Source organism: Lissotriton vulgaris, chromosome 1_1, assembly GCF_964263255.1.
Source record: "Lissotriton vulgaris chromosome 1_1, aLisVul1.2, whole genome shotgun sequence".
Lineage (NCBI taxonomy): Eukaryota > Metazoa > Chordata > Amphibia > Caudata > Salamandridae > Lissotriton > Lissotriton vulgaris.
In genome coordinates, this window is record NC_141685.1 from 448,177,666 (window position 1) to 448,202,318 (window position 24,653).

Consider the following 24,653-nt stretch of genomic DNA (forward strand, 5'->3'; position numbering starts at 1 on the left):
CTTAACTCGTAGGCTGTGGTTGATGTGTAGTCACTAATCTTTACAATTTGTAGTCTATTTGCAAGAAATTATGATAACCAACATTACATTTTGCTTCAGAAATGTGTGTATTTTCTAGTGTAGGAGAAGCCTGTTGTGGTCAGTCATGTCCGAGGCGGCTGGCAGACCTAGCAACATGATAAGCAAGCATTGCCTCTGTTCAGAATATGGTGTATGATAACAGCTTGTTTTCATGGCTTGTGATTTGATGCTGCCCCCAGCTCTGATGCTGGACTGCTAGCCAGCACTCCTTTGAATTACATTCTTCAATTGGTTAGCACTGTTATTTCTGTGGCCTTCCTTGCACTGGTAATTTTGATTATAGGTAGTCGTTTGATGGTCTGGTAGGATCAAGGGTATAGTTTTTGATTTGAGGTGATGTGGCGGCTTTCCAGTGAGGCCTTGCATCTGTGTGTCTTTTGCCTTTGTCTAATGAGGCATTGATCAGGTCAAGCAAAGTGCCCAAAAAGATGGAAAATTGTCCTTGATTATTTTAGTGTGGGTGAGGTTACGATGTTGTTCTCACCACTATCTGCAACCGCGGTTAAACTGGCGCAATATGATGCAGTCAGTTGGACTGCATTGCCCCAGGGACCAACCGACCGACTGCTTCCGACAGGCTTAACGCCTTCACTGCGGTGGCTATTCCGCCGCAGTGCTAAGGGGGCGGGGCGGAAGAGCGGGACGCTGACGGGCATAGACGGGCTTGCCTTTGGCACGGCAGTGGCGCGCCGGCTGCACGCTAGCGCATCGTCCCTTTTTAAACCCTCCAGTGAGCCACTAGACCGCTCAACAGGAGGAAAAATGGCGGCTCAGGAGTGTCGGCAAATAGTCACTCCCCGGTTCGAATCCCGCCTGCCCCCATGTGCAATGTCTCAATTCAATTCCCCACAAAAATAGAGGTAGCGCACTTCTCTACATAATTTTACAAACACAGTAAAACGGATTCAATTTTAAAAGTTATGTGCAGAAAAAGATGCTAAGAGCCAGGAGCAGAGAAAGCAGCGTCTGCTCTCGTCAAAGGTCCAGCGCGCTGGCGCAGCGTCCCTTCTTGAACCCTCCAGTGAGCCACTAGACCGCTCACCAGGATGAAAAATGTCAGCTCAGGAGTGTCGGCAAATAGTCACACCCTGGTTCAAATCCCGCCTGTGATGCTTTTTATTCCAGATTTCCATAAAACTGGTGAACCATAGTAATCCTATATTTTTTGGCTGCACGCATGTGGATAATTCGTTCTTATGCAGTGACAGGCCTTGAGGGTCATTTCAAGACAGAGCAGGACAGTTTTGATTGTTGAAAGTTGGAGTGAACGGCATGAAGGCTGAAGAATGGATCCTTTACTTGTTGTATATGTCCCTCATAGCCACAGCAGCTGTTGCCAAGATAGTTTACTGTAGAGACATTATGTGGAAGGAAATGCCGCTTTGGTATGAAGTATCCATGCAGGTATTCTGCCACTATGTCAGTGCCATAGCATAATCACTCTAAAGCCTGTTCACAAATAAACACCTGTAAGAAATCGTATTGCCTGTTGCCACCATACCTGGTTCACTTGCTTACTGTGATCAGGTAGCAAGCTCTTTATTTCAGCCTCAGGCTGATGAGGTACAGTGGCCCCCTGTCTCTGCTAGATTATACTCTTTTTCCATTGAGGTTATGATTTTCTTTATAAACGTTTCCCCTTCTCTGTAAATCCACCCCCATCCCAAAGAAAGCCTTCCACCCAACACTTGAGAGGTAAAAGCCTAGAGTTTGCTTTTGACTCCGCTAATGAGCATATTTAAATGAATTTCTTTGCCATACTCTGAACATTGAGTATGCAGACCCCTGGGAATCACCTCTTCCCCTAAACTGTTTAATCTTCATTAGGGATTTGCCTGAAAATTCCTTTAGAAAATCACAGATTTGTGTCAGTCTTATGTGCATGATATGAACATTGTTCTTTAGAGTATCTTATGAACCATGAGTCCTTCAACCATGGCTGGTTTGTGTAGAGAGGTTGAACATGTGGCTGCTATTGTGATTCTGACATTAAGACAGCCCTGGTTAAAAATGATCTTTTAGTGGCCAAATTAAAGTCTATGAGCACCTCCTAAGCTTGAAAAAGTAGAACTCTGGCTCTTGTTTTTTTGATAAATCCAACATTTATTATTGTAATGCCCTTTTAACTGAATGTCTGTGGGATGTCATCCTTACACCGAAGCTGGCACTGCAGTTCAGCTGGTCACCTAGTAGAGGAAAATGGATCATGACTTCTAGTCAATGCAAAGTTTCCCCTTAAGCTTTCTCTAATGGTGTTTAAATGTTTTCACACAAGATTTTTCCAATATTTGCCATCATAGGTGCAGAGATATTTTCTGGTGCGGGCACCTTATGTCAGAGACCTCTGTCTCTTCATATCCCCTTCCTTTAAGTTTACTAGCGTGTATATTCAATGTTGTCTTTCAAGTATATAGATGAGGGTATATCACTTCACAAAAACGTATCTGCCAGATACTATCTAATTTTGTGTAGGTTAATTTGTACCCCTAAATTGCAATATTATTTATTTTGTCCCGTAACAGATTATGACATTTTCATACAGAAATGCTCTTTCACAAAGATCTGCAGTAAGGAACTTTTGTCAGTTTGAAATGAGTCCTGATTTAAAACAAATGAGGGTGACGGTATGAACGGACAATACATTAAACAGCGTCTCGAGATGGTAAATTCAAGGTGATAGTTATAATACAAGTGAGAGAGATCGAGTTGGGTTCTCATTTGCTTTGCAATCACCAACTCAATAAGCTGGCTCTTCATTGTGAGTTTGAATCCTTTTAGGAAGGAGTTGAACCTTTGAGACCGAGGAAGCACACCCCACTGATGAGGGCTGAATAGATAGTATGGATAGAAGAGTGATTGAGAAACACTGTTTAGATACTCGAAGAAGGTGGTGATGAGCAGATAACATGCATGTATGGTTCAGAGCCTCAATCAAGTCTTGACTATAGGAGAGGATAAGGCGTAGATGATCTTGAACCTCATAGTTAGTAGTTTATCTCGTAGTGGATCACTCCCAGGGATCTCATACTAAATTAGGTGATTTTCCTGCATGTATGCTAGATGTTCCTTGGTCAGTTGCTAACATATGCAGTATTGCCCTAGTTCACCCCGAGTATTTGTTGAACATTTTTGCATAGTGCTCTAAATGAGTCATATGAAAAAGGCATCATTATCTAGAGGCACCATACAGAAGTCGGAAGTGGATAATACAGAGACACTGAAGTCGTCACAATTGAGAGAGCCTTTTGATGAGATGGTCATTCACCTTTCTGCTTGCAAGTTGAATGGAGAGAGCGGAGTTAACTCAGCGCAGCCGCCCATGTTAGAAAACTCTAGTGATGCAATGAGGCAACTTTGGGGATCAACATCAGCCAGATCAGAGTTTACTGACCAGGCAAGTTTTATGCTGCTGTATGCCATATGCCTGTCTACTTAATGCTATTCTGAGGCATAATCACTGACCTGCAGCGGTATGGGCCAGCTCATATCGGACTGCATTGGCAAGAGCATGGCCTAGCAGTGCGCAGAATGATGCATGGATATTGTTATCAGGATACAGGATGCTTTATTTCTGGCAAGCAGCAGAGAAGTACACACAATGGGTCACTAGTGCCTTAGTCAGTAATCTCTTGGGAACCATGTGAAGCCAATCATGATGACCATTTCACCTAGCCAGAATGTCCCAGGCTTTCATTCAAAGGTCTATCCTTCCCAGATCTTTGCCAGATGTGTCCCTTTGCACCCTCTGTGTATTGCAGGTCCCTGCCTGTCTGGTTCTGAGTTTGTTTGCCCCTGCAGACACCCATCAGTAAAGGAAGATTTAGGAAAAGACAGAGAAACCCTGAAAGGGAGAAGTACCCAGTCACTCAGCTGCTCTATGGGTGCATTTGAGATCTGTGCCCAACTCTGTCGTCTGTGTTCCAGGTCCTTCCCATTCTCAGCTTTCATAGTCTTTTGGCCCATCGTCAAAACAGAATGGACCCAGTAGTCTACAGACTTTTTGCCAGCATGTTTTTGTTTTATTGCTGCCAAAGTTGCCTTTGTCATTTCGCCCCTCTGGTCTTCAACTTTACAAACGTCTATCAATTGTTCGCATAAAAGGCCATGAGACATCAATCAAATATTGAGTCTTGTAGATACCTTCCTTCAGATCCACCAACTTCATTAGAAGCTTGGGCAGTAAACTGAGACGGTACATCTGTATGGTGGCAGTGATGCACAAGAAGCAGGAGGCAACTGTTATGCACCAACATTATGACACCAAGGGTGCCTGTGAGAGTATTGCTGCTAGATACTTGTGAACTTCAACGCTTTTGGCTATTTGTACAGTGGATAAATAGAGCGCACTATCTACAACACTCCTCATAACACCATAGAGAATCAGCATAGGCTCAGGGCTTCTCAGGGACCAGCGACACTAAGGTCTAGCTGCTGGTGCCAGCTGCCTGTCCATATCCTTTTATACACTTCTTATATCCTTGGGATTCATCTCCACTTGTTTTGATTCTGTCCTATGTGTCAACAACCCCAGACGACCGGAGGAGTCACTACAAAGCGGCATGAGCCTTTTTACACGTGTTCATTTCAGAATTGTAAAATTATTCTTTACATTGTTCACATCTGTGTGTTCCATCACTCGCTATAAATGAATGACTTATTTCACTTCCTGAATCCAGTCGGAGGTGATGTTGTCCCTAGCTGGGTCTGACGATTATGGTTGTTTTAATTGACTACCTGTTGTGATCTGCACATGTAGTGTGCTCCACATGTGAAGTTCAGTCTCAGAGGTGTTCATGTATGTACATGCAGTCTCTGGCAGCATGTTTAATGACTGCTGCACTTGGGTCATTGCTATATTTGCCCATTGACCCCCCCACACATTAAGTTAATGTGACCGGCATGCACAGTCTGGTAGACCGTTACGCTCTTGTGAACTACCTGGGTACAGTCTCTGTTCTTATGTGTCATGTATTTTGACCCTGTGCTGCTGATGTAGAGCTTTGGATTGTGGCCCTCTAGCTACAGCTATAATTGTCAGTATGCTGTCCCTCAATCATGGCTATAGTGTGCAGTACTCAAGAGGCCTCAATGATTTTAAGAAATATTTGGGAACATATTTTATTGTGAAGCTTGCAATCTGTGTTGATCTGACGTTTAAATTAGGACTTTTAGATCTCCACCACCATTGCAGGACATTTGCCATTAGATATCATGTGACCTTAACCATCCTCCTGCCCAAATTCGAGTCATCTTTCCCATGCACACATATATATTTCTGAATGACCTATTTCAACTTAGGCAGCAAACTCTGCATGTCTGTTCATGTCATTGCTCTGGGTGGAACCTGGAAAATGTAATTCCCGTTGTTGCAGGGATTCTGCACAAAACAGAACTTTGTGCAGGAGTATAGGACCTTGGTGTATGGGAACTGAGTTATCCCACCACCTTAGTGCCCATGAGCCCAGGACCGACTAGCTATAGTGTCTCACTTGCTCTCCTACTCACTCACCGAGTAGCAAATGATTAGACATCCCAGAACACAACACTCCCAGATCTCTCAGGAATCGTGGTAACAAGACACACCCATTTCGCTTGCACTCTTGTACTCGTCCCAAATAAGATCTGACATAGTCCCAAAATAGTTTAAAATATTTATTTTAACTAACTTACCCTAACATGCAGTACACATGCCACAACAAGCAGGAAAATGCATAGTACAAATATAGTCCGCATTGCAGCTAGTTCATAAATCATGAAGGGAGATGTCCTCGTACAAAATACAGTGGAACCTAACCTCCCTCCCCTTAAAAGCAGTATTATTATATATATCAGAAGATCTCCGTGCTTTGTTAGCAGACCCATACATCAGCCTATAAAATATAGATGTACATCACTGTCTCACTCTTCTCCCTGGAAAGGTCCCTCTCCAAGTGTCTGCTACCTAATTCGTGTACCCCACTAAGAAGCAAAGTATGTTCTCCAAACAGCTGCATCAGTATGTTTTGTCTAAAGGCTAAGGTCTGGCCAGAACAAAATAACAAGGGACATTGTTGTTTGACCTTGCACATAATGTTCAGTCAGAATGTGTTATGGTTTGCATTGCATGTATTAGGTGTGACTTGGTGATGTGTGCATGTGTAACTCTTGGAACTAGTTGGGCTTGGACATCTGAATGTGGCTCTTGTTATCCTTTGGAATGAGCTGGTTGTTAGAAAAGGCAAGATTGCTCGTCATTTGATCTGTGCTGTATTAGCTTGTAAGTGCCCATTGGTTCTTCCTCCCGCTCACTGTTCAATTCCTCTGTGATGTGTTGTGGGAGAGGTTACCTGGCTCTTACCTCCCCATTGGGCCTGTCATGCAGGATAACTCATGCTTTGTATAGTTTTTTCCTCATCTTCCTTTGCCTGATCTGCCCATCAAAACCATGTCTGGTGTAGCAGACATTTCCCAGCCACTGCTTGCAAGAATTCTGTGTTCATGTACATTCCTTCTGTTTGGGATTTGCACCGGTTATGATGGACATACATTTGAGCAAATCATTTGCCAACCAGTAATGCAACCAGTGTTGTGGCATTGTGAGTGAGTGTTACTGTTATTTACATTGCCTGTGCTTCACACTACGATAAAAAAAGTATTTGCAATTAAGGCCATTTACATGACCGACTTCTTCATTTCCTATAAATGTGCTTATTTGATACTTTTTGTGCCATATCTTATTGCATGAGTGTATTTTACTTATGCTTTTATTATGACTTCAGCTCATTTCTGACATGCTTAAACTGCACACTTGTGCACATCAGAGCAGGACACCCCTCTGGGACTTGGAACTCTTGTGGTCCCTGGTGGTCATTGCTCATTTTATGTGTGAAGCGTATGTGTCCGATTTCTTGCCGTTCTGAATTGGTCCCTTCTTTATGGGCCCCGCTCCACAGTATCTGGTTCAGCATTGATAGATCAGATGCCCATGGTGCTGTTCAGGCCCATTTAATTTCCAACCTGGCTTCACCCATGCATCGTCTAAGCCTAAAGAGTCAGATCCTCCTAAGTACCTTTTTGCAGGCATGGGCTTCTCAGATGATACCTAGCGAAAAGTGAGAAGATATGCGGGCCCTTAACAAATTTCAGTTGACGGTCGGAGCAAGTCCATCCCGCCTCTTAATCTTCAAATGAATAAGTATATGAATGAGGCAAAGAAAGTATTTATCAAGGTGCAATAATACTAATACCTTGTTGATTGAACTATGGTAATGCTGAATGCAGAGCCTATGGAGTCCGAAGCCTACCAAAAATAATGGCTTTCCTATTACATTCAAGAAGATCATGATCTCTCCCTGTAAGTACGTCACAGCTTTTGTGATCATGTGGGAATGTATACATGGCACAGGGATGTCTATGTTATAATTAGTCTGTAGTGCTTACCCGAGGTGCAAGATTGGCAAGGTGTTTGCCTTGTGTAACACCGGGACTGGTGCAAAAATGTGCCTGATGGTAATCTGCACCAGGTCTTTGCCTAAGACTCACACTCCTTTATGCACACTCTTCTGCTTTTCTCATGACTGACCTGGATGGTACATAATTTTCTGTGGGCATACAGAATGGGATTTCATATAACCAGTCATTTTGTGTTCAACAAGTGCTTGAAGACTTCATACATGTAATCTTTTTATACCACCATTGCTCCTTCAGACTTTAGGAAAAAGAGCTGAACAGCATATCCTTCTTGATCCTACTGAAGGCCATTATGGAACATCACACCATAAGGGATGGAAGAAGATGGAAGAGTCTATTGACTTTCATTTTTGAGAGAGGCTTTCTAGAGATCCCTGGATATTTTCCATTGTACATTTAGTTGTCGGACTCACTATTCACCATTGAGTGGCTCTTTGTCATAGAGCAGCCGGAATCCTATTTCCATATCCTTGGATGGAATTTGCAAGTGTATCTTTGCTTTGTGTGCATGGGAGACTGCCACCATTATAACATTACCTTCGCCATAGCATGGCACTTGACTTTTTTCATTGCCAGTTTTAGCTTGTCTGAGATTGAGAGGAATATATGTTTATACATACTTGGATAATTCGCTAATCCATATAACATCACTTCTGGAATCTTGGAGAGAGCAAGGGTTAATGATAGACCTACATTTTGTTGGGACAGAAAAAGCTAACCCGGATAAATTTCTACTGCAGTTAAAGAGAGCATAGTGAGAAGGATCCAAAGGTATTAGGTGTGCAACAGACCCTTTTGGCCTTATTTCTGAAGATTTGCCTGGATGAAAAGACAGGAAGACAGAAAAGGTAGAAGAAACAACAATTTTCCTTTGGCAGATAGTTTCTCTTTGGGAATTTGTTTTACATTCTAAATTTGTGCTGGTGTTGCAGTTTATGCCACAAGTGCTGTATTGTTACATAATGCACACGAGATGTAATAGAATTGTGTACATAAGTGGTCTAGAACCTCCTTTTATGTTTTTTTTTACTCACCCAAGCCCTATCATTTTAGAACACTGTGGGAGAGTTTGTTTTGCTTCACTTTTTTTCACCATGAACGAAAGAATTTCTGGTATTAAGCGTTGCAGTAAATGTGCTAAGGTTTTGTCAAAGCTGGGTAACAAAGATCTCTGTATGTGATGCTTGGGTATTGAACATGACTGCTGAAAGTGTGATGTTTGTTTGTCTTCTATTGAGCTGTGCAGCCCAGTACTCAAATATTAGTGGCTTTAGAAATCTAGCCCTCTCACCCCTGAGAGCTGTGAGGATCCTGTGAGCAGGGAGGGAACAGATTTGCTTTACGCGCTCCTGCTGTCTTGACTTGCACCAGAGTGCGTTGGTAGAACAGGCATAGAAAAAGCACAGGAAGAAGTAGTCTACTCCAGGTCCGAGGAAATCTTCCCGGTTTTCAAGATACAGGAATTCGTTTGGGAAAAGAGCAGTGGAAGGACTGTGCTCAGGCCGAGATAGAATCCGAGCCAATTCCATAGTCATTTGGGAAATGGCTGCTGGAGAGGGCTTTGAGCCTGACATCCACTGAGGAGAAGGCACAGGCTCTGGTACTGGCAGGGCTTTTTGATGTCCAGTATGTATCATTCATGGGTGAGATGTTGTCCAACTGAGAGAGAAATTGCCGTTTACGGCCACAACATGCTTTTTTTTCACAGCACAGATCCTTGGCTCCTCTGTACGTCAGAGCTCTTCGACCCTGCATAGGCTTGCTATTTATTAAAATATGGAGAATCTTAAGATGCTGTAGTTGGAGTCTGGAGCCAAGGTGGTAGCTGAGGCGGCTGCAGCAAGGTACTAGACTAGGGGATTGTGTGTTGGCTGCATTGTTTTATGGTGCAATCTGTTGGTTCCTTCACTTCAGACACACTTGTACTCATCTTTGGCCTCAATCTGAGGCAAGATCCTGAGATTACCCTATTGTCCATGGTCCACTTATAGCACCAACATGACGTATGATTGGAGGTGCCCTTTGGATTGCCAGTGCACCTCTCTGGGTGAGCTGGGCGAGAGATGAAATTAACACTATTTGGATACTGTACTTTCAAGATGAGAATGGCTTAGACACTTTTCCTGACAGTGGGGTCAATGTGCTAGTTCCACTACAGATGACTACAGATTATGCACTGTCTTACTAAGATGGTCGTCTCCTACCATAAGCTGCTTTAATGATCCCATTGTAGCGGTGTTCGGGGTAGGAAACTGGTTGATGGAGTTTAGCTTGTATTTGGGATGGGATGTCTCCCATTAAGTTGTGCTGTTTGCACTGCATATAGGACATTCGTGTTCGTATTGGAGTTTTCCATAAACCTTCCAAAATCAAAAATTATGCCAGACTGACGCCATTCTTTACCTTATTGGCGTGTTGCTGGACAGTTCTCTGTTCTGTTCAGTTCACTAGAGAGTTTCCAGCAGATATAGGAGAGATTATTTCTTCATCCAGTCTGGGCATGACTGTCCAAGGAGTTCAATTTCTGAGGTTTATAAGTTTAATGGAATTCTTCGTTCTGTTGGTCCCTTGGATGAAGGTTAAGTGGCTGCAGTGGCAATGCAGTGCGGCGGGTTACATCAAGGATTGTCTCATTGTTTTCCAGAAACTAAAATGGTAGACACAGGATGGCAACCTCATAAGACCCTGCGTAATAGGAGGAGGCAGAGAATTACAGTCTGCTTTATTATCTTCCAACTGAAATACGTTTTAATCACATCAAAAGTATACCCTGCTTATGAGACAAAGGCCATTATCTCCTCACGGTGTACTCTACTTTATGACAGGCCTACTAGGATCCATGAGGGGGCTGGAAAGGACTGTCACCCACATAATGTACGTGGAATTCTTGATCATGGCGTCATTCTTCCAGAATGACAATGCATCTGAATAAGCTGAGCCTGTGATGGGGCGCACTCTTGACGTAGATCAAAGGAATCTTCTTTGAATATGTAGTTAAAATCATCTAGTGAGTAACCTCATTTAATATGTTTATAAGGGGGGTCCCCTGGGTAAAGTTAAAATGCGGACGGGCGATACAAGTAGGTGATATTTACTCCGGTTTGTAAAAGGTCTGCATGTCTCCTGCACCTAAAAGGCCTGCATGTTGCAGCTGAGCTTAGTTGCCCTAAGGGTTAGGAGGACTTCTTCAGGACACAAGATCCCTGATGGAGGGATAAAACATAATAGGTATTTAAGAGAGATATCATTGTATATGAGCAACTTTCCATTCATATCATGCAGCTGATGATGAAAACAAGTACTCTGTGTTTTAAACCCAGACCACACACAGTTTTTTCACACCAAACCATATTTAGTGCTCTTTAAGTGACAGATGCACAAAGACTAGTACTGAACATAAAAGACGGATATGGCTTCATGGGACATCAATCCAATGACTCACTTCTGGAATGGATTTTCTTTAGCCCCATAAGGGACAAAAAAGAGGTCTGTCCTTACAGTCAAACACTGCATCATAAAGAAGAGTAGCCACCATTAGTCTAAAGGAAGAAAGTGAAGGAAACATACCCTCTCTCTGATGGACATTGTAGTTACTCCATAAAAGGAAGTGGACGGAAAATAGCCCCCATCTCTTTGGATATTGGTGAGTATGAAATGGCGTGATGTATTTAAAAGCTGCTGCCTAGCCCTGTTATCTGGCAGCTCCCCGCCATGTCTCTGCGTGGTGGGCGTGTGATGTGTTATGTTGGGCGTACCCTGCTGACTCACATCTTGCATAATGCAGAACATTCAGTCATTGTGCAGAGACATGTCCACTTGATTGAACATACCCAGCTTGTTCTTATCATTTTGCCATATATATGGTTTACTGTGTGGTGTCCCAATACACGGGAATGTGAAATGTCCAAACTGTCAAAGCAAACGGGGCTGTGTCATTAAGTGCACTGAAATAAAGTTATATTGTTCGATAATGCATTTGTATCTGTAAGGTATGTGAGGGCCATCGCGGCTGTTATTCCTTGAACTTGCTGTGTAATTTCCTCAAAAAAATCTGAGAACATGTATAGGGCAAGAAATGTATTACAGGGCGCGTGAGAGAAGATCATTTTCCATCATACTCCTGCCGTTTCGCAGTCATTTAACTAATACCTGTTACATAAATCATCTACTGTCCATACTGAGTGGTTTTAAGGTATGTCCATGGGATGTCATCATTGAGCCTTGACTGGTCAGCCTTTAATTTTTAGATCTGTTCTTTCTCCAAGAGTATCCCGGTCATCTTGGTGGGAAACCAGCGATTCCTTACTTCTACAATCACCCAGCTAATATATTTTTCAAGGTGTCCTATTTTACTGCTGTAATTGGTCATTTGTGTGGTATTGTACACTACCAGCATCCTACTCAGGAACAGTCCAACCCCCTCCCACTCCGCCACCCTTACCTCCCAACCTCCACCACCTCAACCTTATTTTACTGGGAGGGTTCATTTGGGCACCAACCAGCACCACGTTTTCTACATTTCCTTAATAAAACATCTTTTTTTGGACAAGGCCGGGGACCTTCAGAGGGGAAAGAAAAAAAACGAGTACATTGTGAGGAGAACTCACAGAGAATGTACGTACAGAGCATGGCGAAAGACCAAACTCCAGGAAAGAGCACAACAACGTATTAGTCCATTTCTCTAACCGCCCCCATACTGACAGCCAGATCACGGAATTTCACAAAGACTGGGTTTTGTGCCCGCTCCCAGCCTGGGAAAAATCAAACCATGGTGCGAGTTGGCAGATTAGATTTGTGGGCAGGAGTGTGACGGAAAAACGATTGTCTCTCTTTTTTGCCCAAGTGTAGTTACAATGGGGTAACCCAGTATCCCTCAGAACCTGGGCAATCGTATATAAAAGTAGTTCTGCCGGGTGAAAATTATTTCCTAAACAATTGAACCAATCATTGGTTTACTCATAGGAAACAGTTAGTCATAATAAGCAACACACACAAAGACCATACGGGGTATTGAAGAATTTTATAAATTACATCATTTATAAATACCCGATTTACGTTTATAAGGATGTCAAGGCACACAGTGAAATATAATCTGTGACAAGGTGACGTGGTGCTTATGACTAACTGTTTCCTATGAGTAAACCAATGACTGGTTCAATTGTTTAACCCTTTCGATGCTGATGACGAGCTCAGCTCGTCATCACCCACGGGTGTCGTGTGCTGATGACGAGCTGAGCTCGTCATGATTTATGGACTTTAGCAATTTCCAGCATAGGAAGGGAAAACTGCTAGCAGCCAAGGTGTTAAGAAATAATTGTCTCTTTTTTGCACATCATAGACAGGAACACGTCATATGCAAAGCAGCCCTGGCCTTGCTCCAGAATTAACTGTCCAGCCTGAGTGTCAGACTCCATTCTCATTGAACGGCAACACAGCAACACCAGACTGATTGTGCCCTCTGCTGTAGGCTGTAGCTTGAGACCTATGGGACAGTCTGCATGGGGCCCACTTCTGGGCATACCCATCTGACGTACGGCATTGCAATGAAGAAAGAAAAAATAAAGAAGTGATGGGTGGAATACTTGAAGTAGTCTCTACTACTGGTAGTTACTTAGGGTTGCCTCCCAGTGCATTTTTTTTGTCCACCATCACATGAGACAGGAGCCAGTGATAAGTAAATCGGCCTTTGTTATCCTCCCTGTTAGTGTGTGCACATCTGGAGGAAGCAAATGTGAGCACTGTTTGATCTGGAACCGAAAGAACACCAATTTGAGTTCAGGGGCTTGGGTTTGACAGCTTCTCTACGCCTGGTGTGCATCAGCCATATTCTGGAGTTAATGTACAAGACCAAAGCCATGTGATATGTTGAGTGTATGGTGTGGGCTCCTTGGAACTTACGTAGGGAAGCCCTGATGCTCCGGCATTAATCTAGCCTCAGTGCTGTTCAAACTCTGACGACTCATCGGTCAGGGGAAATCGGAGAACAAGGAGACCGTTTCAGCAAGCGCCAGTTTTAGTCACATAAATGAGTCTTCTACTGGGTTGACTAGAATGGAGCTCTCTGAAACGCATGAGAAAGGAGAGCCCTGATACTTTTGATCCCAGAAATATTTGAATAAGGGTGTTGGGATAAGTTGTTCTGGTCCCCCTGAAAGTAATGTTTCGATGATTTCTTTCCACCTTTTCTGACCATTCAGATGGTCTTAAGCAGATTCTGGGAGCATCAAATGGCACAGAGGCTGGTGGCTTTGTATTGCTCCTGGAGACACCGGTAGACAGATCTTCCGATTATAAGCCAGGGGAGGTCTGGCATGATGCTAATCTTTTTGTCGCAGACTGGGCCAGTTTGTTGCACCCAGATTTAAACCTCTTGAAATTTCACGTCTCCGGAATGGAAGAAGTTTAGATGTAGCCTCTCTGATGACATGTTTGACAGTACATGCCACATGAGTAAACATCAAATGTCATTTATAAGTCTAGGTTCTTCAAGTTGTGTAAATTATGTGATCTGAAATACATACTGACTGGTGTGTTTTCCTTTGCTATGGAACCTGAAAGCAAAGGTTTACAGGGAACAACTATTAGGGTATGTTTTGTGGCAGCATTCATCTTTATAAAGACCCCTCGTGATCATTCTTAAGTTGAAAGGCCTCTGATTTTAGACGTTTTAAAGGGATTTATGGCTAAGCTTCTCTCTGTTCTTTGCTTGCGTGCTCAGTGCGACCTCGCTTTGGTGTCACCTCATTTAAAGGTTACATCCTTTTAACTTCTACACAGTTGTGATGCTACGTATCTGAAAGAAACACGCTAGTGTTAGATTCCTTACCTTAGAATATCCCCAGGCGTCAGACTGGATCCGGAAAGTTTTTGTCAGCAGTACCCCTGTGCGTCAGTAGGCATTGTTTGGGGCTCCGCATCCAACATCAGCGTTGTGATCGCCGGGATGACATCGCTGGAGTACTTAGACGCCGCCCTCGCGTGCTGACATCAGTTCTTCTTTTTTCCGCACCAGTAAGAGCAGATTCGGGAAGAGCATACCCCAGTAATTTTTTTTACTAACTTTTTGGACATTTTTGTCTATCTTTTTCGAGTCGACTCGACTGCTGGTGCCAGTAGGGATGCCCGGGTTCAAGCCGTTGGACGCCTGTCACTGCCTGATGTCGGTTACCGACCCCCACCGCCGGTGTCTCTACTGTTTAGGGGCCGACCATGATGACAAGTCGTGCCCCGACTGCTGGGCCTTGACGTCCAAGGCTAGGCGGCAGTGTTCCCGTAAGCTACTCGAGCTCCAGCAGTCGTATCCGCGCCGCTTGAGGTCCTGGTCGAGGTGGAGGTCCAGGGACCGGTCGCGGAGTCATCACCCATCGTCAGGATCCAAGTCCTCGCACTCTAGTAAGTCGAGGCATGGCAAAAAGAAGTCGAAGAGACGACATCGTTCTTCGACCTCCCCTCGCCTGTCGCGCGACTCGGCTAAGGGTTCAGGTGGCGCCGTCCTCGCAGCCCCGGTGGAGCCAGAGCAGTCACATCCAGCCCCACACCCTCCGGAACCTGGGCTCAATGCGACTCCAGAGCAGATTCAAGACTTCCTCGTGGCCATGAGGACTCTCTTTCTGCCGTCAAAACCCGCCGGCGTGCCTGGGGGTCCTAGCCCTGTGTTGCTGGCGGTTTCGGCCCTGGCGCTGCTGGCGACTTCGGTCCCGGCGTCTCAAGACCCCGTGGGATCCAGGCCTGGATCCCAGTTGACGCCAGTTGACCGTACGACTCCTCAGCCGGCACCGACCCCCTCAGAGCCACCACCGGCGCTGACTTCGGGCGACGCCCACCCCTGTTTCAGCCCGGGCGCGGCGTTGGACGATTCCGACTGGTGAGTTGTTCACCTACGCCCCGGCTCAGTCATTTCTGCCTGTTTATCAGGACACGGATGATGGGGAAGACTGGGAGGGGTCTGAGGACCCTCTGGCACAGCAGTGCCAGTTAAGTCAGGACTGAGCAGATGAGCTAGGGGTGTCCAGTGGTCTAGACACTTCGTCTGACACTGGTTTTATCTCTCCTCCTTCCGTGGCTACAGAGGAGGGAGCTACTTATACTGTGGTGTTGCGCAAGGCGGCCACAGCCTTGGGCCTTGAGCTCCCTGCAGCGGCCGTGAGGACTAACCTCCTCACCGAGGTGCTTTAACCGCCAGTAAGCTCTTCAGAGCCTCTGCTGCAGTTTAATGAGGCCCTCACTGACATTCTGATGGGCAATTGGTCCTAGCCTACCAGTGTCTCTCCTGTGGATCGGAACGTGGCCCGGTGCCACCGCCCAGCTCCGGGCGACCCCTGCTTTCTGTCCACCCACCCCACCCCTGAGAGTCTGGTTATCCAGGCCTCCACGTCCCAAACTGCCTTCTCAACCGCACCTGCGGACCGGGAATCCAAAAGGACGTAACAGTTTGGCAAGAAACTGTTTTCCTCCCTCAGTCTAGGGTTGTGGTCCATTAATACTGCATGCCTTTTGGACCGTTCTACCCACTCTCTGTGGGATACGGTGGCGGACGTGCTGCCCCAGTGTCTGGAGGAGGCCAGGACACGGCTCACCCAGGCTCTTGCTGAGGGGCGGGCTGCAGCACGGTATTCCATTCGATGTGGACTTGATACTACGGACTCACTGGGCAGAGCAATTGCAACGACGGTTGAAATTCGTCTTCATTCCTTGCTGAGGTCCACAAACCTTTCAGGCAATGTCCAGAGCACTCTCATGGACATGCTTTAAAAGGCTGTCGCCTCTTTGGTGACAAGGCAGATAGCGCGCAGGAGCGCGTCAAGGATTCCAGGGCTACGGCCAAGGCCTTGGGTCTGTTGGCTCAGCACCAGCAACCTTCTGCTTTTCGCCCCTTTCGTGGCCAAGGAAGGGGCACCCCACACGCTTGTCCAGCCAGAGGCCGCAGAACCAGCCTCAACGCGGTCGTGGACGTGCATTCCGCCGTGGCGGTGCAGGGGGACAGAGAGACGGTCAGTCCACATCCGCTCCCGCAACATCTGCCTCAAAGCCTTCCTAGTTCGAGCTTTCAGACCCATTCCACGCCAGTGGGAGGCAGGGTTCACCATCACCTGCTCCACTGGCGCACCATAACTTCCTACAGGTGGGTGCTGCAAATCGTCCAAAGGGGCTACTCCCTCCCCTTCATGGTGACCCCTCCAGCCATGCCACTGCAGTGCCACTGCATGTCGGGGGATCACTTGCAACTTCTGCAGGAGGAAGTTACGGCCCTCTTGGCCAAGGGGGCCAGCGAGCGCGTTCCTGGCCTAGAAGTACGGCGGGGTTGTTACTCTCACTACTTTCTGGTTCCCAAGAAGGGCAAAGGGGGCCTGGGCCCTATCTTGGACCTCAGGAGCGTCAACTGCTTTCTCCGGAAGGAGAAGTTCAAGATGCTGACGTTAGCTCAGGTTCTGGCTGCCTTAGACCCTGGAGACTGGATGGTAGCGTTGGACTTGCAGGACGCTTATTTCCACATTCCCGTCCTGCCGGCCCACCGGCGTTACCTGCGGTTCACGGTAGGCCACGCGCACTTTCAATTTACTGTGCTCCCCTTCGGCCTCACCAGTGCCCCTCGGCAGTGGTCGCAGCTCATTTGCACAGATTAGGGGTTCCAGTCTTCCCCTATCTCGACGACTGGTTGTTGAAGGCGGGTTCGCCCCAAACAGTTGTGTCCCGCCTCCAGACTACGGCCGACCTCCTGCGTTCGCTGGGGTTCTCCATCAACATGCCGAAGTTACATCTGAGTCCCGCTCAGAAGCTCCTCTTCATGGGAGCGGTTCAGGATATTCAGGCTCTGATTCCGATATTTAAGCCTTTATCCGAGTTTCGGTCAGGATGGCCCTACGGCTGCTGGGTCTGATGGCCTCCTGCATCCTGCTGGTACATCACGCCAGGTGGCGGATGCGAGCTCTGCAGTGGGACCTGAAGTACGAGTGGGCACAACATCAGGGCAGCCTGTCCGACCACGTCCTGATCTTGGTGGGCACTGCAAGACAGTTGCAGTCGTAGCTCACGGACCGCAATTGGGTCAGTGGCAGATACTGCTCCCTACCCCAACCGGAGCACACGGTGGTGACGGATGCGTCCCTCCTGGGATGAGGGGGCCACATGGGAGAGGCGGAGATCAGAGGCCTCTGGTCTCGGGCGGAGTCCCGGCTCCATATCAACCTTCTGGAGCTTCGGGCGATCCGACTTGCACTGAAGGCATTCCTTCCCTCTTTCAGGGGAAGTGTAGTGCAGGTGTTCACAGACAACACCACCACCATGTGGTACTGCAACAAACAGGGCGGGGTGGGGTCGTGGACCCTTTGTCTCTGCACCTCTGCACATGGCTGGAACATCAGGGCATCACCCTGGTGGTTCAACACCTGGCAGGTTCTCTGAACGCCAGGGCGGACGAACTCAGCCGTCGGTGCATAATGGATCACAAGTGGCGTCTAACTCGGCCGTGGCGCAAGGTCTCTTTCAGCAGTGGGGAGAGCCTTGGTTAGATTTATTTGTCACCGAAGAGAACGCGCAATTTCATCAGTTCTGCGTGTTGGAATTTCCAAGGCGGCACTCGCTCGGAGACGCTTTTCATCGCGAGTGGAGTTGCGGTCTGTTATACGCCTTTCCGCCTATACCACTTCTGCCCAGAGTGCTGAAGAACATCAGGTGCGACCGGGCTCAAGTTATCCTTGTGGCTCCGGATTGGGCACGAAGGTACTGGTATCCCGAGCTACGCAGTCTGTCAATCGATTTCCCAATTTGCCTGCCTGTTCAGGAGGATCTTCTGTCGCAGCAACCGAGGACAGTCCTCCACCCGAACCTGTCCAGCCTCCACCTACATGCGTGTAGATTGAGCGGCGACAGTTGATGCCATTTGACTTGCCTCCTGAAGTCAGTGATATCATTCTGGCAGCCAGGCGTCCCTCCACAAAGATGGTATATGCCTGCAGGTGGAACAAATGTGTGGCATGGTGCACAGCAAAGGCTGTGGATCCCCTTTCCGCCCCTCTTTCTGAGGTTCTCCTCTCTTATTTCCCTGGCCCAGCAGGGCTCTGCTCTGGGAACCATCAAGGGATATCTTTCAGCTGTTTCAGCCTTCTTGAGGCTTCCTGATCAGCCTTCTCTTTTCAAGTCCCCTGTTGTAAATAGATTCTTGAAGGGCATTACTCACATGTTTCTTCCTGTTCCCTTTGTAATGCCTCAGTGGGAATCTGGCGTTGACCTATCAGATGTGTGCTCCCTTTGAGCCACTTCAAAACTGTCCTCTTCGTCTTCTGACTCTCAAGACTGCTTTCCGGGTTGCATCACCTCTGCCAGAAGAGTGAGTGAGCTCTAGGCTCTTTCTTCTAAGCCTCCTTTCCTCTCTGTCCATCCGGACAAAGTTGTCCTGAGGACTCGTCCTTCTTTTCTACCCAAGGTGGTCACTGCCTTTCACATTGGCCAGACACTTTCTTTCCGCCTCCGCATCCTTCAAAAGAGGAAGAGCTGCTCCACCATCTGGACCCAAAATGTGCGTTTTCCTTTTACCTAAACCGCACACAACAGTTCCGGGTGGATGACAAACTTTTTGTTGGCTATGTGGGCGCTAAGAAGGGACGAGTGGTGCACAAACAGACCATCTCTCGGTGGGTCGTTTTTTGCATCAAGATCTGTTGTTCCTTGGCTAAAAAGGATCCTCCTGAGGGGCTGCACGCCCATTGCACTCGGGCCACGTCCGCTACTACTGCCCAGGGACGGGGAGTCCCTTTGCAGGACATTTGTCAGGCAGCTACATGGGCCTCACTGCACACGTTTACCAAGCATTACTGCCTGGACTGCCTGGACAGGCAAGTCCGGAAAGACGGCTTCTTTGGCCGTTCTGTTCTCCAGGACTTTCCGGTGTGATTTTGGTTTGCAGACCTACCAACGGGGTTGGTATTGTTGGGGTATATATTCTAAGGTAAGGAATCTAACACTAACGTGTTTCTTTCAGATGCACAAGTTACTTACCTTCGTTAACAATATATCTGTAAGAAATATTAGTTAGTGTTCGATTCCTTACTGCCCCACCCATCCTCCCCGTTCTGCGAACCGATATCTAGGGTTAAGGACATCCCTTTCAGGGCCCCAGTTTCATGGCACCAGTGTCGGTTTCTTGCATGGCTCTGCTTTCCTGGCGCGGAAAGCTATGTACAGAACTGACGTCAGCGCGCAAGGGCAGCGTATAAGTACTCCAGCGACTTCTTCCCGGCGATCACAGCGCTGGACGCGGAGCCGCAGACAACACCTACCGACGCGCAGGGGTACTGCTGACAAAACCTTTCCGGATCCATTCTGACACCTGGGGATATTCTAAGGTAAGGAATCTAACACTAATGTTTCTTACAGATATATTGTTACCGAAGGTAAGTAACTTGTGCATGTTGAAGGTTTTCCTAATTGCAGTAACTAGCAAGAAGGACGGACAAGTTAAAGCCCTTGTATGCAAATTTACCACAGAAAAAATAACTCAGTGAAGTGGTCTGTCTTTTGTAAGGTGATTAAAGATTTTCACTTAAACTACTCTGTTTAGATGACAACCATGTTTCTGCTACAAGATCCAAAATGAAGGAGACACTGAAGAGATTTGATCCAAAATGGTCCTGCCATTACTCCCAGACTAACTAGATAATGCAGAATGGACAGACAGATGTTTGACACCTAGGGGAATGCACCTAAATGCCTAGCTGTTATAACACAACAGTTTTAAATAGATCATCCTTCATTAGGGAATGCGGTGAGGCTACTAACTGGACTTGACCTGAAAGAACAATCACGCCCCCTATCTAGGGTAGAGAACCAACTGCCGCCTTTTGAAAGGAGTGTCTTTACAGGAGACATGCAAGACAGCCGCTTAATCTTCTCGCCATACATTTATGTATCATTGTGTTTATTCAGATGCCAGGGTTGAAGCTTTGTTTAAAAGATCACTGGCTCAGCATGTTTTCAGGTAGCTATGCATCTTTTTGCTTGTGTGATGCTCTTCAGCCAAATATGTTGGGTATTGCTGATACATTTTTCAAAGACAAGTAAATATGTGACTGAATGTTGGCCCTCATAGATACACAATTGGTAAAACACTTAAATACATCAGGCTAAATATTGTGAAAGTTGTAAAGTTGAAGTTAGACAGATCAATTTATGTATGTGGTGTTGTCCCGTCCGGTCGGAATTCATGGTGCCAGTGTGATACCAGGAAAATAAGTGACACCACACAATGCAATGACCACATATAAAAGGTAACATGGATCTCCGCCTATGGCTGGGTTGTTTTAAAGAATAAGGGGAACACAGATTACACTTCCCAAAAAGTAATTCTGCCATCAAGTAGCATCTTTTTACATTTAATAATGCAATTCCACATTTGTAAGACAGATCCATATATTGTACATTTGTGAAAGGGTGTTACTATTTTGAAATGAAATCATCAGTGTGCCATAACCAGGCAGCATGTTATGTTTAACATTGAGATATCTTAATATACAGTTAGGCCATGTGCTTACTCATATATGTTTTTGTTATTTCATCATTTTCATGTAGTTTCCCAAACTTTACATTACACCAAGTACGTTGCCTACCCAACAACATATTCATTGCAAAACTAATTTTTGCATTCCATCCAACATAACTGTTTTAAAATGTATAGCATACAATAAACAGATTTGTTCCATAAAATGTATAGCATGCCAAAATTAAGTTTTTTTGGTATTATCCCAGCCAAAATTGCAGCCTCCTTGTCCTGTCAACTGTCTTCATCTATTGAGTTTCTTCTCAATCTCTCCATGAGGGAGGGTCTTCTTCCTTTAGAATGGAAGGTAGTACAGGTTATGCCTGTCCCAAAGAACACCAAAGTTCTCCTGGCTGATCTCTCCAATCACCGTCCCATCTCGCTACTCCCTCTCCGGAGCAAGTTACTAGAAAAGCATATCAACAAACATCTGTCTGACCATGTCGAACTTACTAGCACCCTAGATACTTCCAAGTCAGGTTTTATGCCCAAATACAGCACAGAATCGGCCCTGCTTGCAGTCACGGATAACATTAGGATGACCTTAGACAGGGGTCAATCTAAGATTCTGGTGCTGTTGAACCTTTCTGCCACGTTCGACACGGTCTCTCATCAGGAGCTGCTCAGGAGACTGGAGGAGATTGGACTCGGAGACACAGCCCTTCAGTGGATGACAAGCTTTCTATCCTCCCGTTCCCCGACCATCAATCTCGGCCCATACGCTTGGTGCCTATGAAACTGACCAAGGGAGTACCTCAGGGACCCTGTTTATTATCTACGTTTCTCCCTTGGCCAATCTTCTCAGGACCTATGGGTTCATTCCCATTTCATACGCCGACGATATGCAGCTACTATTTCCTTTTAGCAAATTCACCTCATTTTTTCAGGCGTCCTTCTCCTCTGGTATGAGGGCTATTTCCAATCGTATGAGATGTAATTTTCTGCAATTTAATGTCGGGAGACAGATCATGCATTTCAGAGAGGCCCCCATGCTGTGTACTTCGCAGTGGTGGCCGGTGGACCTTGGTGCTTCCCCCGCCCCCAAGTCCCTTGTTAATAACTTAGGCATCTGCCTGGACCAGACTCTCACCGTGAAGGAGCATGCTGCTCAGACAGCGGGCTCCTGTTTTCATAGGCTGGGCCTATTACGCCGAGTTTTTCCTCTGCTTCCTGATTCAACTCGGAAAACCTTGACACAGGCCCTCATATTGAGTCGTCTGGACTACTGCAATGTCCTCTTGGTCTCCGCCAATGAGTCCTCGCTCTGAAGATTGCAGGTGGTCCAGAATACTGCTGAGCAACTGGTCCTGAACACTCCCCTCAAGACCGCCTCCCGCCTTCTCCGTCAGCTCCATTTCCTCCCAGTACGCGAGCGGATTAATTTTAAAGTCTGCTGTACCGTTCATAAAGCCTTATACAACCTCTGCCCCACTTATCTTGCTGAGAAATTCACGCCATATGCTCCCTCCAGGGTCCTCTGGTCAGGAACCAAATCCCTTCTTGTGGTCCCCTGAGTCAGGAAAGCCAGGCTGGGTGGGAAGGCATTCTCCCACCTTGGCCCTCTCTACTGGAATCAGCTCCCTTTTCACTTGAAACAATGCCCTGACCATCTCCAATTCAGAAAGCACCTCAAGACCATCCTATTTTGTTTCTGACTTTGACCCCGTTTCATTTGTTTTATTTTTTTGCAGCTATCCGAAGCGCAGAGATACCCCTTCAGGGGTAGATTCAGCGCTATATAAAATAAATAAAATAAAGACATAATTGAATCACCATGGCACCTGTGTTCAGGGACACTTGGTGAATTTAATAGCTTAGTAAGCAACGTTTCCCTCTTGCTTGCAAATATCTTACAATACAGCAAAATTTTATTTAACATCCCTAAGACTTCATCTCCAGGGATAGTAAAGTAAACCTTTTTCCATCTGGCAAATTATTTCACATAACTTGGCAAATAGGAGTAGGGAACATAGCCAATCTAAATTTCAAATAAAATGTCCTACATTCAGTATTAGGCATGTCTGGTAAGCATGGTTGATTCTCTTCCTGCCTGTCCAAATTATTTAAAAGTGCTTTAGGTGTGGGTTGACAGCGCAGCTATATTCAAGACCTGTGTTACCAGTTATATACCGACATAGCGAGGACTTTGTCTCCGCCCCACAGGAGTTTGACTCTCCCACATCGTTCTATTTGTTGTTTGATGTATCATACCGCACCCTTTGAAGTTCTTTTATGAAATGCATGAGGAACTATTTTAATACAATATTAGTTCTTAAATGCTTTTTACTTGTAGTAATTCCACTGTTTGGAATGCAATCGCAAATCTCACCGAATCTCACCGAATCATTACACATTAAATTATTTATGAAACAGATACCTTACATACAGGAAAAATAGTTTTTACCACAACAGTTTTCCTTTAAAAAAAAAAAAAAAAAATTCATTATGACTCAAAATGCAAGTCAGACCTGTTGGCTGTACCAACGCCTGTTTAAACAATAATGGTGAAATTACGGAAAAAAGGCAAGTTCTCAAATTCCAAAATTTAACAAGGCAACCATAAATAGTGATTATTCAGTGACTGTGCAGCAAATTGAGGCCCTGTTATGTATTTAAAGTCACATTTTGCCCAAAACCTGTTCTTTTAGATGTTGAGTAAGCCATAAACGTGATCAGACCGCTGGTGGATTGGTTTCTCAAGTTATTACAATATTTGTTCTAAAATGTTTTTTACTTGCAGTCATTCCACTGTTCAGCCCCCAAAAAGATGCCATTCAAAAAGATGGATCCCAGCTGCACCATCGGGTTTTACTGCAGGAATGTGCAGGACTTTGAGAAGGTTGCTGAAGAAGTAAGTAAGGTGAGTGCTGGGAAAAGGTATTATGTGCCTTGATGCTTTTCTGCTTTTGTATAATTTGTTTACTCCGGCACTGATTTACACGCCAGTGACATATATATATATATATTTACTACGGCACTGATTTACACGCCAGTGACATATATATATATATATATATATATATATATATATATATATATATATATATATATATATATATATATATATATATATATATATATATATATATATATATATATATATATATATATATATCCTCTCGTTTTTACACTGGCGTTGCCTGCACAATGGTCGTATTATGTTTGTTAATCATAAAAAGGTTCAAATAATCAGTACTTTTTTTTTTATATAGTTGAAAGCTTACTAAATATTTGAACCATACGACCATCTCTAAAAACACGAGGGACACCGTCCATGGCATCACAGTTGTCACGGGCCAAAAGTGGGTGGTATTATTCATTTTTGGTGCTAATTTCCAAGTGTAGAGGTATTATTTATAGAAATCTGCCTCTGATTGGGCGGTCAGTGAAACGGCGCAATGGGCGCCCTCTGCTGGTTCATTTCTGCCTGGTGGTTCAATGGAGCATGACCGGTTCCCGTAAATAGCCAACGATGGTCTTGCTAAACTGTTCTGTAGTTGCAGAATCCTTATAAACTGTGAATACGTCAAACGTGTTTTTCAGATTTGATTGGAAGACGTAGAGGGACGCCCTTAAATAGCGCCGAGCTCGT

General features: G+C 45.5%; 1 protein-coding gene across 2 annotated transcripts in view; it reads left to right on the forward strand.

The window, feature by feature from the left end:
• Positions 1–24,653, forward strand: part of ATG4C (autophagy related 4C cysteine peptidase) — a 297,476-nt gene that overhangs the window by 259,258 nt on the left and 13,565 nt on the right. The window contains exon 10 of one of the 2 annotated variants that reach the window (XM_086953509.1): positions 23,802–23,921. In XM_086953509.1, the coding sequence (XP_086809635.1) occupies positions 23,802–23,921 (120 nt within the window). The remainder of the gene's footprint in view (positions 1–23,801; positions 23,922–24,653) is intronic. The other variant, XM_086953515.1, reaches the window with a different exon arrangement.